Consider the following 15272-nt stretch of genomic DNA (forward strand, 5'->3'; position numbering starts at 1 on the left):
TTCATTGATTTGATTTGATATGCTTGTTCTATTGATTTATAGAAAGCACGTATTAGATGAGTATTAGACGAGTGATCTTGTGACAGAAGTGCCTGATAGTGGTGGGATCGCCACGGGCACATTGCACGATGCCACAGGATAGGAAATTGGTGAAACGCCAAAGTCTGTGACGGTTAGGTCAAGACACTGGATGCTTGGTTATATCGACGTGGATAGAATCAGAGTTTCTTCTATTACTGTTGGTCGATATGGAATGCCAACGTCTGGAAACCGGGATCCCTAGACTAGGATTGAGTCTAGTCTGAAACGTGGAGTCACGAGTTTGATTGGCGATGTTATATGGATTATGTTTCTAATTCTGTTACATGTTTAACATGCTTTTACATTGTTGATATAATTGCATGTTTCGTTGATTTATACTGAGATTTATTTCTCACCGGAGTTATCCGGCTGTTGTCGTGTTTTTATGTGTGCATGACAACAGGTAGGACAGGTTCAGGGTCGAGGAGATGAAGATAGATCGTGATTAGAGTGGAGACTACGGACTTGGATTAGAGATAGGGTTTGGACACTTGACATTTAGTTGTTAAACCTTAGTTGAATGATTGTATATATAGTACCAGACTTGTACTTTTAATATACTGAGATGTATATTTGCATGTATTCCATTACGTTCCGCAATTTAAAAAAAAAATTTAGACCCTGTTTATTATAATTGATTAAATTGTCCTAATGATGATTAAGAATATGATTAGCGTCCGGGTCTCCAAAGTCACCTCTAATGAAGTGAATTCACCAATGATAAATGATGAATGATGAATGATAAATGATGAATTATAAATGATGAATGATGAGTGATGATGAATGATGAGTGATGATGAATGATGAACTGTTTTGACACGTCACTACTGCATATGTCACGTTTACATTAAGCTTTTAAAGTTTATGAAAGGTATGTGGAATATGCTATTTTGCACTGCTGTGTGCTATGTATATGTACTTGTTACTTCGGGTACAGGTGTGTTGAATATTTAGACTCACTAGAGGCGTGTGTGATGCAGGTGAGCTTGACGTTGAGAGGACTGGAGGTGCCGAACTCTGAGTAGGCAGACCTGGTGGGGCGACACGACCCGAGGACCGCATGTTTTCCGCATTATAATTTATGAGATTGAGTGAAGATGAATATTTTCTTACGTTAATGATTTTTAAGATTTTGATTGGTTCATGTTTACGTATGATTTTGAGATGAGTTTGGTTATTTTAAATTGCACTATTTTTACTGTTAAATATTTAAGATCATTTTTAAATGTTATTTCGAAAATGTGAGCTTTATAAAAAAAAATATTTTCGCAATTTAAATGAGTAGACGTTTCATTACGTATTTGTATCATCGTATTAGTCACAATCCATTCACATCCTTCAACATTTCGTATTTCCATCACTTTATAATAACATGCATATAAATATCGTTTTTCTTTTAAACCAAGCATGCAACATATCTTTTAAATGTCTATATTAAATCATGAAAACCCATAAACCTGCAACATAATCATATTAACATATAAAACAGCCGTCAGGACACTGCCATAACGTTTACTAATTTTTGGGTGTAAAATTACCGTTTTACCCCTAGACATAAAAATCTCGAATTTGAATTTTTCTTAATTTCATTGACTCTAACATATCTCAAGTAATTATTTCAGCTTAAATTAAATTTATCACAAATTTATTTAGCTTAAATTCTATACTTTTCAATTATTCCTTAATTATTCATTTTTAATGCGTTTTAATCCCGATTTATTTCAAACTTTAATATAAATTTTCTAAATTAAAAAACTTATACTTTTATATTATTTTAGTCCTCGTCAACCATGATTCGACCTCCGTGCCATGTTTCGAATTAAAACCCATAAGAAAACCCTAACTCGACCCCTATGTGCTAACCTCGAGCCAAGTTCAATTTTCATCGAGCCATGCTCGAGCCATCTTGAGCCCACTTAGAACCAGATCTCTGTGGACCCTACTGGACCATTAGGACCCTTAGGACTTGACCCTATCCCCAAAATCGAAGCCCCCAACCCAGCACAAAACTTGCCGAGAACTCCTAGTTGACAAGGACTCCTTGAACTCGCGCCTAGGACCTAGCCACCGAACCAGACCCTTGTGCACCCTATTAGGACCCTAGTGAGTCGACCTAACCCAGTCCAAAGCCCCCTGGCCGAGCCTCTTACTCCCTGCGCGGCTGCGCAACCAGCGCACTACTATGAGCCTCTCGCTAGGACTCCTCCCCAGCCCTCGACTCGAGTCCTAGCGTGGATAGGACTCCTTCCCTGACCCCTCTCGTGACCCTAGCCAGCCCTGTTCCTAGCCGAGACCAAACCCAAGCCACAACTCCCATAAACCGAGCCCTATGATCATCAAACACATGTTTTCGGTTTCCAGCTTGTTTGGTTCATGTTTGCAGCTTATTTTGTGTGTTCTTAGGACCTTAAAACTCGTGTAAAACATCCTTGATCAATACCCTAATCATGGCAGCCCCTTAACAACATAATATACATGTTTTTGGATCATAAACCATGTTTTAAAAATCACATATGATAGGAAAACAAAAATATTCCATGATGAAACTTGTTTTTCATGCAAAACGTTTTTAAACAATTACTATGGTGTGATAGATAAGTAAAGAGAAGAATATGGCGTGTCTTTGCGTATTTAACGCACGATTAAACGTTGCCGATTGAAGAACGATGACACGAAGACATTGGCTGGATTTTGCCTTGCAACTTTCAAAAACTTTCCCTTGAATATTATGTGTGCCATGTAGTTGGAGAGAAAAGAGTCCTTGTGTGTGTGTGCTAGGGTGGGGCGTGGGATATTATGGCATTGAGGTAGGGTTTTTGCACTTTAAATATTTAATTAACATACTAACAAAGCTTAGGCCCATTAGGAGAGTTAATTAGATCCGTTAAGCCCGTTAGTGCAATTAAAAATTATTTTGCTTAACAAAGTTTGTGAATTTATTAGCCGGGTTGTCAAAACGTTCGCATTTTTGTTGAAAAACCAACACCGATAAAAATTATGTCCCAGCGTATAAAATCACCTCAAAACTACTTATTTTCAAAAATAAGAAAAAGAATCAATCATATTTTAAATAATTAAAAAACAATTATTTAATAAAAATATTTTCCATTTTTTAGCCATCGGCCTCCGTTCCTCGATCGCAACTCGAATAATCCTTAAAAATACATTTTAATGCATATAAGTAGAAAATCTACTAAAACATTATAATAACATATCACATAATCGATTTAGCAATTAAAATAAATTAATTAACTATTTTTCATATTTCCTAGATTTGCATGCAGTTGGATTACGTCGTCTTAATTTTGGACCTTACATATGCGGTTCTTCTCCACTCCCCTATGATCCATGTTCTTCCGCTTTTCATCCCACGATTTCTCTCTCCTCCCACGATTTTCTCCTTTTTCATCGCCTTGTGATCAGTCTGAATCGATATGAATTGATCTGCTACATTTGATGGGCATATATAATTTAATTGGACTTGTAATTAAACTGAGCTTTTATAATTAATTATTTTGGCCCAAAACAACACCTTTTCTGTTAACACAATTGCTTGTTGTTTCACTGTCTGATGCAACTCTGAAATGTGTTGTGTGCATAATAGGGAAGGTATAGTTTCCGTGGTATGATGAATTTCTTTGGATAAATTTAGTAGTATTTCCCTGGATGGCTTACGAATTCTCCTGCCTGCCTGCTGTAGAGCCATTATCCCATTCCCGCACTGACATTTTGGTGGGTTTCTCAACTCCTGCATTGTAAACACGTCACCAAGACCAGTTGAAAATTGTTGAATGAAAGTTGTATGGAAATGAACAACAATTAACCCGGATCCAGGGCATGAGACATAGCGTGGATAAGTATTTTCACAATAAATTTGTAAAATAAATTAATTCATGTTGGGGAACTCCATTGATATGTCAAGTGTTTAATCCCCTTGTATTTTTCGCAAAGGTACGAGTGCTCCATACACAACGACGAAATTTGATTAATACAAAAACCAATTTGTGAAAATCTTGTAACCCTACCTGGACGTCAAGAAGCCCTTATAATTCTTCTCGTGTATTTGTCACAAACCTATTAACCGAAGCGCATTTACAAAGACGGTCGAAAAACAAAAGATGGTGTCAACAATTTTCTTAAAAAAATAGAGATTTCTTCCATTGTTGACGGTGGGAGAATATGAAAATGGGTATATGGTGTGCAACTAGTCGGAAATATAGTCTACCACTGTTTGTAATTTTGTCCATATAAAATGATATTTTCGATGAATCATGTAGAATTTTAATTTTTCATCACTCGGAATCGAAGTACATCAAACAAGATATGATTAATTATCTATATATTATCATACACCACCATCAATTTGATAATACGTCGTCTTTTTATTATATCCAACTTATCAAACAATATCTAGTACAATATAGCATCAATCAAATCGATTATAATACCATATTCAAAGAAAAATTATATTATAAATCAACCAAGAGTAGGTCTCTTGTGAGACGATCTCACGAATATTTATCTGTGAGACGGGTCAACCCTACCGATATTCACAATAAAAAGTATTACTCTTAGCATTAAAAGTAATATTTTTTCATGGATGACCCAAACAAGAGATATGTCTCACAAAATACGACCCGTGAGACCGTCTTACACAAGTTTTTGCCATCAATCAAATAGTTTAAATAAATAACTAACCAACACTTGACATTATCAAATGAGTATATGGTTATTTAAATAAAAGTATATTTAAAAAAAATAAAAAATTTAAAATAAAATTGACAAACAGTATTAATCCCTCATTTTCCTATTAATTGCTACAAAAATCCACCCCCGACCACTATCCAAAAAAAAAAATTTTAAAATAAAAATAAAAATTTCACGCCCCCAACCTTAACTACAGTACAGAACCCCCCTCTCCTGCACCTCCGGTTAGGTTGTGTACACTCTTCTATACATACAATCCGTATATATATATATATACGTCTCTCCTCCGATCGTTCTTCTCCAATGTTGTCCGAGTAAGTTTCCTTCTCTATGAACTCGACATTTGTAGTCACAATTGATCAGCCCATGCGTGTATGTTGGCGGATAATTGTGTATTTATGCATGCTATTGAGTAGATTTGGGAAAGTCTGATATGGGGCATAAGAAGCGAAACATCGCTCCTCGCTCCAAGGCCTCACAGACTCCGCCAGTGGGGGCGGCGGATGTCGCAGACATCGTCGCCGCCGCCACTTCCGACAATCCCACCGCTGTTGATTTTGGTGCTTCTTTACACGACCATTCCCCTAAATCTGGTGCTAGGACACCGGGAAAATCCGATACCGTGGATTTGGAAAGTGATGTTACCAGTGCAAACCCGTCTTCTGCGTCCTATGTTTCGATAAAGGCTGAATGCGAGCGGGCCCTCACGGCTTTGAGGAGGGGGAACCATACCAAAGCCCTAAGGTTGATGAAGGATTTGTGCTTGAAACATGAGAATTCTCCTTATTCTGCATTGATTCACCGTGTTCAGGGGACTGTGTGTGTGAAAGTGTCCCAGATTATTGATGACTCAAATGCTAAACAGCGGCACATGAAAAATGCTATCGAGAGTGCTAGGAGGTCCGTGAGTTTGTCCCCTAATTCTATTGAGTTTGCACACTTCTATGCGAATATGTTGTATGAGGCTGCAAATGATGGGAAGGAGTACGAAGAGGTGGTGGTGGAGTGTGAGAGGGCCTTGGGGATAGAGAAACCCATGGACCCTGCGAAAGAGAGTTTGCAGGAGGAGAATCAGCAGAAAATTCCTACTGCCGAGGCTCGAGTTGCTCATGTTCACGCTGAACTTCGATCTTTGATTCAGAAGTCAAACATTGCATCTATTTCGACTTGGATGAAGAATCTTGGCAATGGAGAGGAAAAGTTTCGGTTGATTCCGATCAGGAGGGCTACTGAGGATCCAATGGAGTTGAGATTGGTTCAGACTAGGAGGCCAAATGAAATCAAGAAGGCGACCAAAACTCCTGAAGAACGAAGGAAAGAGATAGAGGTAAGGGTGGCTGCTGCTCGGCTTCTACAGCAGAAGTCCGAGTCCACTAATTTGGGGAATGATGAGGACATCAGTAATAACAGTAACAAGGGGCTGGATTCTGCTCCAGGGTCAGGCCCGAGAGTAGGAGAAAGAAGGAAAAGTGGCAATGTGAGGAAGAATGCGTCTTCAGCAGAGAGAAGAGATTGGGTTCAATCGTACTGGAATTCGATGAGTTCGGATAAGAAGAAAGACATGCTCAGAATTAAAATTTCGGATTTAAAGGATCATTTCAGTTCATTAAAAGATGGTTCACCAAGTGAGCTGCTTAATAAAGCCCTATCCTTTGGGGAAATAAATAAAGCGTGGAAGTTTTGGATGTGTTGTCGCTGTGATGAGAAATTTGCGGATGCTGGTTCATTCATGCGGCATGTCGTGCAGGAGCATATGGGTAGTTTATTGCCCAAAATGCAGTCAACTCTACCCCAAAGTGTGGAAAATGATTGGGCTGAAATGCTTCTTAACTGTTCTTGGAGACCTTTGGAGTTAAATGCAGCAGTTAGGATGCTTGAAAAACATTTGAAATCTGAGACAACTGATTCTCCTGATGAGCCAATTCCCAGAAACGGCAATGATAACTCGAAAGAATACTTTGTTGATACTTATTGCAATGAATTTGAATGGGATTCATCACCTGGAAAGAAGAAATCGGGTGATAATTTCAATTTCAATGCTCAGGATAGCAGAGACTTTGAAGACGTTGAGTGGATGGACTGTGATGGAGATCAAAGTTGTAAGGAAAGTTTACATCATGAAAATTGGCCTTTGTCTGATGACCCCGAGCGTGCAAAGCTTCTAGAAAGAATCCATACTGTTTTCAAGACACTTATCAAGAACAAATGTCTTGCATCTAGTCACCTTAGCAAGGTCATACACTTTGCAGTGGAGGAGCTTCAGAGTCTTGCGTGTGGGTCACAGCTTCTTAATTCCAATGTGGACCAAACACCTGATTGCATATGTTTTTTGGGCGCTCCAGAACTTGAAAAAATTCAGACATTTTTGCAGGAAATATTTCATTCTTGTGGACTAGGTAGATATTCTGATAAAAGTAATGCCATAGATGATTCAAACACCAAGTTGCGTGGAAATGAAGTTATGGAGAAGATATGTTTTAGCCAAAATGCATCATTTTTGGTGCTTGACGAGCATTTTCTTCCGTGCAAGCCCAAGCGCATATCTTGTGATGTTGCTGTTAATGAAGATTCCAGTTCGACGGCTTCCTCACATGTCAGTTATGATGATGGTGTTGTACTCGATTCAGAAGCTTTGTTATCCTGGATATTTACAGGCCCTTCAAGTGGTGAACAATTGGCATCCTGGTCTCATGCAAGAGAAGAAAAGGCTCAGCAAGGTTTGGAAATTCTCCAGTTTCTTGAGAAGGAATCTTATCACCTGCAAGGCTCGTGTGACAGAAAACGCGAACATATAAGTTATGAGGAGGCACTACAGGCTGTGGAAGATCTCTATTTGGAAGAGGGAAAGAAAAGAGAGCATGTGATAGAGTTTGCCTGTAGAAGTTATGACTCTGTCCTTAAGAAAAGGCGACAAGAGCTCATTGAAAATGACAATGACTTTACCATAATCAGCAATAGATTTGAGTTGGATGCCATAACAAATGTTCTAAAGGATGCAGAATCTCTGAATGTTAATCAATTTGGTTTTGAGGAGACTTATAGTGGCGTAACATCTCGTCTTTGCAACCTAGAATCTGGTGAAGAAGATGATTGGAGAACCAAAGACTATCTGCATCAGGTTGACTCTTGCATAGAAGTTGCAATACAGCGACAAAAAGAGCAAGTTTCTATTGAGGTTTGGTACATCAGTCGGGTTTTTTATTATTTGTTGTCAGTCATGTAGCTGCGCTGCTGGTTTATCTCACATTTTTTAGTGATTCAGATCAGCAAATTAGATGCAAGAATTATGCGAATAGTTACGGGGATGCGACAGTTGGAGGTTAAGCTTGAGTCAGTTTCCACACAAGATTTCCAATCAGTCTTAATACCTCTAGTAAAGTCATTTATGCGGGTTAGTATCTAGTGACACAGCTTTTCATTAAATCCATGTGAACTCTACTAGTGCCTTTGTATGCGAGTTAGATGTTTATTTTTCATCCTTTTCAGTCTCACTTGGAAGATCTGGCAGAGAAAGATGCCACAGAAAAATCTGATGCTGCCAGAGAGGCATTTCTAGCTGAACTTGCACTGGATTCAAAGAAGGGCATTGGTGTTGGTGTGGATATTTTAAAAAATGTGAATGAAAGGACGAAGGATAAGAAAAAGAGCAAGGAGAGCCGGAAGAACAAGGATACAAAGGTTTGAACCGAATGTCTGAACCACCCGTTTATTGAACTCTAGGATATTGAGCAGCTGTTTAATTGTTATCGATTCTGGTTAATGCTTCTTCAGGCTACTAATTCTGATGAGCCACATGATCGGATTGCTGAAGAGATGTATGCTTCTTATTCTGTGGCAAAACATAGTTAGAGCAATATTTTCTTTTGTTTCGTGAAGCTTTTTATTTTTATTTTTATTCCTGTCTTACTTCAGATTGCTTCCCAGTGCTTATCATGATGAGGGTCCAGTGTCCGAAATTGATGTTCATGAGATTGATGATGCCTCACGACTACAGGAAGAGGAGTACAGGCGCAGAATGGAACTTGAAGCTGAGGAAAGAAAGCTTGAAGAAACTTTGGAATATCAAAGGCAAATAGAAAATGAGGCAAAACAAAAGCATCTTGCGGAGCAAAATAAATTTTTTTCCAAAATATGTAAAAAGGCCGAAACAGTTCCAATTTCCTCTACTTACTCAGAGAACAATAATGATGACAAAGATGCCATTGAGCAGTGGACTACTATTAGGAAGGTAAGGGTTCATTTCTCTTCGTTCTCAGTTTGAGGGTCCGAAATTGGTTGGATGTGTTTCGAGGAAAAAATGGTGTTGATTATAACTCTTTTTGTTAATCTGACTTTCTCTAGGAGCCTTTGATGCAGGAGGATGGATTTACTAACATTTCTGAAGGTCTATCAAAGAACAATGCTAACGGGAATATGCTGAAAACTGGTAGCTGTTTTGATGATCCGAAAGTATATTAGCTCTTTTATTTATGTCACTTTGACCAATTTTTACAAACATGCTATTGGATAATCTTTCTGGCAGTCTTAGAAAATGGAGATAATCCACAGAATGGGTTTTTTTCTGATCGCCGGTCAGGAAGGAGAGGTAGACGACACAAGGGTCTCGCTAAGGTGAGCGATGGAAAGCATCCTCCACTGACTACTGAAAAAGAAGATAATGATGCTGGTGAATCAGTGCCTGGACAAAATCTTGTTGCTGATGGCGGTAAACAATTTTAGCAATAAATGGTCTATTGATCTGATTACCTTTCGTACGGTGGAAATTCTGTATTTTTATTCTTGCTCATCTTTTATTTTGTGTTTCTTCTTACAATCTGTTATCCATCAAGTATTTCCTAGTCTAAAAAGCTATGTGTATTTGTGTTATGGAGTCCCCATATTTTTTATCTACAGTGGGCAAAGATGAACAACAGCTGATGTCTATCTTTTTGGTGCTTATTTAGTTGAAATTTTCTTGCCTATCATTATAAGTGTTCTTTTTTCTTCCACTGGATTGTCTTTGCCTTTGCGACCCTCTTCTATGAGGAAGCAAACTATTGGATGGTGATGAAAAATTTGTTAAAAGATGATTTTTGCTCTAAAAATGCATTAAAAAAAAGATGACGTATATGTATTTTGCTGTAAAAATGCATTTAAGAAAATATTTCAATTGGTGTTTTATCATTCTTTTACTGGAAGCCTACATTTTAGATACATTGTGGAGCTATAGTTCTTATTTTCTCATAACTTAGGTAGAAGTTGATGCAAAACCATTAGTAAACTGGATCATTATCAGTATGGTTGAAATTTAGATAGCCCTCATTTTGTAGAAAGCGGGGCAAAGACATTGAGACAGCTTCAGGCAGAGGAAGATGATGAAGAAAGGTTTCAAGCTGACCTTAAAAAAGCTGTACGCCAGAGCCTTGGTATGTGTCGTTTTTTGTTTTTTTATTTATGATTCTACTCTACTCAGGACTTTCCAAGAATCTTCGTTTGCTCATATTTAGCATACTCTTGACTTTTATTGGGTTCTTTTAGAAATTTGAGGATACTCTTCTTTCCATATGGTAATATAATATTTTTATGCCAAGCGGAATTAAGACGAATTAAACCTTTATTTTAGTTCCCACATGTTCCCCTGGTCTTTTTCTTGCTCCAGTTTACTGTTTGGAGTTTTTAACATCACACGTTTATAGTAATATTTTGAGTTCTTATCTTTATGCATTACGTCATGAGTACCATTTTTCTACAACAGTTATTCCTAATATACTCGTAGACGGTTGTGTGGACTTTGTTTGAAATTAAATTCTTATTTAGAACCAAATGATTTTTAATTGTTATTGATTATGTAGGACAAGTCAGCTTTGGCCCTCTTGTTCTATTCGTTAAATATATTTTTAATTCTTTTGTAGTCATTTATCCACCTCAAAACTATGTATCTTGGTCAATTGAATGATCGAGGGCAAATATAACTTTTGGGCTGTGTGCTAGTGAATATTTTGACACTGTTACCAACCCAATATTTCTTAGTCTACTGAAACCACTAATTTGCCTTCTCGATCGGTGCAAGTTATGTGGATGAGTGTACATATTTTTGCGACTGGTTTATACACTCGGGGCATGTTTGAAGTTGTGGATTGGGGGTGGATTGATTCTTTATATTGGACCATCAAATGTTTGCGTTGCAAATATTTGGTCCATTAACTGTCAAGCTTATGCTGATTAAGAGTCCATTGCACTGATTTTCTGCATACATTTGTGAAATAAATTTACTTTACATCCTTATTCCCCACTTTTTTTTTACTATTGCTTGGTCAAAAAATTTCAGCTTCCCACCACGCACCTCTCTAACTTTTTTGAAATGAGGATAATGCAACAGAAAATGTTTTTTTAATACTAAAAAATCCCTATTTTTTAAAGCTTAAAAAATAGGGATTTTACTTGACAATATATGACAAATGCACACTTTTTTAAAAATATATAACAGATTCTAGTTCGTCAATCCCGTAGACAAAATCACCAATCTCTGTTGTAATTTTTAAAGTTTTTTCAAATAATGATAGTATTATAATATGAATAAAAATTAATAATAAAAAGCATTAGTAATCGTTAGTAAAAAATAATAAGTAAGAATTAAATTCATACAAATAATTTAATAATATTTATGGTAAGAATAAACATTTTCTAACAAACAAATTATTGCAAGTAATAATAATTAAAATAAATAATAACAAGAACAAAAATAATAATATTAATAATATGAAATGATTTATGCCATAAAAATGAGAGAATGGAAGTTGGGATTTATTGTTTAAGATTACTTTTGTGGGGTTTTGTTTGGTAAATTTGGAAGGAATTCAAGGGTATTTTGGTCATATGTGAAACACTTTCACAAAATTTTTATCTTCAATTTTATACTCGTACCAAACACCATCTATTTTATCACACAATATTAATTATGTACATACTTCAACTATTTATCAATTTTACAATTATTCTATCTTATACATCAAACGGTACCTCAATGTCCTATATCATCTGACAGACACATTCCATGCACGTAAAAAACCTCCGTCACTATCAAGTTCATCAACACCACAAAAGGAGCTGCTAGAAAACAGTGACGGTGAAATTAGGGCGGATGGTGCTTGTGGAATGGATTCTTATGGAACAGGGTTAACAAATGATGTTGGTGAATATAATTGCTTTCTCAATGTCATAATACAGGTTGGTATTTGAACTATGCTATTTATTTCTTTTTGATAAATATGTCCAGTTTCCATTTGTTTGCAGTCTTCAAGCTGACATCTTCCTTGAATTTGCGGTATTGATTCTGTTTCTTTTTTGTCGATGAGTCCTTGTGGCATCTAAGACGATTCCGAGATGAGTTTTTGCGGAGATCGTCGTCAGAACATGTTCACATTGGTGACCCTTGTGTTATTTGTGCCTTATATGGAATATTCATTGCTTTGAGGGTGGGATCTACGGATAACAGAAGGGAAGCTGTTGCCCCTACCTCTTTAAGAGTTGGCTTGAGCAAGTTGTACCCGGAGAGCAATTTCTATCAGGAGGTGAAGCCACCTACTGCTACGATGAGCTTTTTCATTTCCGATTTAAGGGTTTTATATTTTGAATACATTTTCGTGAAACACAAAAGCTTGGAAAATTAGGTTCAAATGTTTAAGTTTGTCAACCCTGCAGGGTCAGATGAATGACGCTTCTGAAGTGCTGGGCATCATATTCAACTGTCTTCATCGATCATTCACTCCTGCATCTAGTACATCTGATACAGAATCAGAAGATAGCAACTGCACGGGTTCTTGGGACTGCAGCAATGGCTCTTGCATTGCTCATTCAATATTTGGAATGAACATATTTGAGAGAATGAACTGTTACAGCTGTGGCGTAGAGTCCCGATATCTGAAATACACATCTTTCTTTCATAATATCAACGCAAGTGCTCTCAGAACAATGAAGGCATGTCCTTTTAGACCTAAGTGTTGTAATAATGCTTACGGTGCCTGTGGTAGGGTGAAATTACCCTTTAAAATAATGCGTGCGATTTGAAAACCATTGATTCATTCAATTCTGTGGATTAGATTGTTTAATATTTTAGCCTGCAGGTTATGTGCCCTGAGAGCTCCTTTGATGAGCTTTTGAACCTGGTGGAGATGAATCACCAGTTAGCCTGTGATCCAGATGCTGGTGGTTGTGGAATGCTTAATTATATTCATCATATTCTCTCCACTCCACCGCATGTTTTCACCATAGGTAACTCGCAATTTCATGCAGGAACCCTGCTGTTATTTTGTTTATTTGTATTTTTGTATTATACTCTGTATGTGCCAAAGAGTGAGCATTGCTGCTTGTAATTTTAAATGCAATTCTTATTCTTTGCCTTTAGTCCTGGGTTGGCAGAATACTCGTGAGAGTGTTGAAGATATAATAGCAACATTGGCTGCCTTATCTACTGAGACTGACATCAGTGTCCTGTATCGAGGCCTCGATCCGCAAAATAGACATTCCTTGGTATCAATGGTATGCTGCTCTGAATAATTTGGAATTGCAATTTATTTCTGTCATGGTCATCTGTTGTATTTTGTGAGTATGTAATATTTATGTTATTTGTTGCACTCTGATGTAAACATAGTATTTCAACAATCCGTTCTGCGTAAGTTTGAAGTCAGTATTTTATGATGATGCTATTAGTTCTTTTGCAGCCTACAATATTGTCTTCTGTAGGGATCATTAAACAATTTTTTTGCTTTGTTTTTGTGTCTGTATTTAGCTTAATGATGTTACTTCTTATTCTGTGTATTGGCCCATAAAAATACTGTATGCATTTTTTTTGTTGGTTGTGCTTTATTTAATCTAAAATCGATGGTTGTAATCAATCCAAACCATGTTTTACACTCCTCGTCTTTTTTAGCATTTCCTACAACACAGTGTTCTTTGGTTGTTATTAATTGATGTGAATGCATAGTTTCAGTTTTTCCAACATATACTTTTTTTTGGTTTTTTGTTCTTCCCAAAACAAAGCATCTTGATGTTATATGGAACAAGTTTGAGTTTGGCTGCCAGCGAAGATGCCAATTTACCTAGTTTGTTTGTGTTTTTTTGGTTCCTTTTTAAAGGTTTGCTAATTCTGGGACTTTTAGGTTTGTTACTATGGGCAACACTATCACTGTTTTGCCTACAGCCGTGATCATGAACAGTGGGTCATGTATGATGACAAAACTGTGAAGGTAAATTTTCCTAACTAGTTGAGTCTCCTGATATTCAAAAACACATATTTTTGAATGTGTTTTCTTCTATGATTTGTACCTAGGTTATCGGTGGCTGGAATGATGTTCTCACAATGTGTCAAAGAGGACACCTCCAACCCCAAGTCCTCTTGTTTGAAGCTGTAAACTAATATCGATTCAATATGCTCCTTGGTATTCTAAAGTTATGAGGTTAGCTACCGTTCGGTCTTGGATCTAATGATACATTCTCCCTACTCCTGAATGGGCTTTTGAGTTAAACTTATACAAAGCCCAGAACTGTAATGTAGAATAGTGGGGACTTCCATTTTACAGCGAAGTGAAGAAATTCAAAAATTATTCAGTAAAAATAGGAAAATTGGTACTCATTTTGATGCTCATGATCCTAAGTTGCTGATAAGGATTCTGTCTCTTGAATCTTCATCTGGTTCTTGTTGAAGAGAGAGTAAGGATCAAGAACGAAGTACCTACCTGGATTGTAAAATAAACTCAAGCCGATGGGCGATTCTCAATGGTGACCATTGCTGTCTTTCAACAAATATCAGGATTTTGGACATTCTAGTACTTAGGTCCACATCCGACTATTTATTTACAGATACAAAGTTGTGAATAGACAAGAAAGACCTTGGCCTCTTGGAATCTGTTTCCTGCTTACCTTAGTACAATAATTCCCCTCTCATATTTTGGGAAATTTTCTGCATAGGCCATTGTCAAGCATTTTTGTTTGTCATGATAAAGACTTTATTGTTGGCAGAATTATTACACCTCCCTCCCTAGTGGCTTCTTGTCCATCTATGTTTTAATATTATTTTGGGTGATTTTTTTCAGGGTGATAATTTTTTAATTTCGGTTTGGGGAAGGTTTTTTTGTTTTCTCCAGGTTTGAACCCTTGGCCTTTTCCTCACGGGGAGAGGTTGGCAATTTTGATGTCTCTTATCTGAAGTTGTGGGGGAGCTTTTTGAGGTGTGTTATGATCGTTGCAAAAACGTGTTTTATCCAGACAACACGTTTTTTCCAAACACCAACTTGATTGAGGGAGGAGAATAATGAATGATCTCCTTTTTCTAACTAAGCAAATTAATCGAAAAATGTTATTATCCGATATGATACTCCATTTATATTTTTTATAATGTATTTCAACTAAAAATACTTGTCTTTTACATAAATTAAGAAGAGAATGAAAACAATAATATATGGAGCTTGGTTCCCTTGTAGGGTTTATAGTAAAAGCACATCTTTGCA

General features: G+C 36.9%; 1 protein-coding gene across 4 annotated transcripts; it reads left to right on the forward strand.

The window, feature by feature from the left end:
• The first annotated feature begins 4948 nt into the window (after window positions 1-4948).
• On the forward strand, window positions 4949-14794 carry LOC142529047 (uncharacterized). Of its 4 annotated transcripts, none has more exons than XM_075634416.1 (15): window positions 4949-7963; window positions 8051-8179; window positions 8275-8466; window positions 8560-8603; window positions 8701-9016; window positions 9130-9214; window positions 9311-9493; window positions 10098-10193; window positions 11813-11994; window positions 12123-12338; window positions 12469-12744; window positions 12891-13038; window positions 13172-13305; window positions 13926-14012; window positions 14096-14794. In XM_075634416.1, exons 1-15 carry the CDS (start codon window positions 5222-5224, stop codon window positions 14180-14182), a joined length of 4917 nt encoding a protein of 1638 aa, XP_075490531.1. In that variant the 5' UTR covers window positions 4949-5221; the 3' UTR covers window positions 14183-14794. The 4 variants fall into 4 exon arrangements, with proteins under 4 accessions (XP_075490531.1, XP_075490533.1, XP_075490532.1 ...); XM_075634418.1 differs by having other exon boundaries at window positions 9145-9214; XM_075634417.1 differs by having other exon boundaries at window positions 8713-9016.
• Window positions 14795-15272: the final 478 nt, after the last annotated feature.

Source organism: Primulina tabacum, chromosome 16 (genome assembly GCF_025594145.1).
Source record: "Primulina tabacum isolate GXHZ01 chromosome 16, ASM2559414v2, whole genome shotgun sequence".
NCBI classification, from domain to species: Eukaryota; Viridiplantae; Streptophyta; class Magnoliopsida; order Lamiales; family Gesneriaceae; genus Primulina; species Primulina tabacum.

Coding starts and splice junctions, on each gene's coding strand:
- LOC142529047 (XM_075634416.1), top strand. CDS start 5,222: ATGGGGCATAAGAAGCGAAACATCGCTCCTCGCTCCAAGGCCTCACAG. Junction 8,467..8,559: donor GGAAGAACAAGGATACAAAG/GTTTGAACCGAA, acceptor ATGCTTCTTCAG/GCTACTAATTCTGATGAGCC. Junction 9,494..10,097: donor AAATCTTGTTGCTGATGGCG/GTAAACAATTTT, acceptor CTCATTTTGTAG/AAAGCGGGGCAAAGACATTG.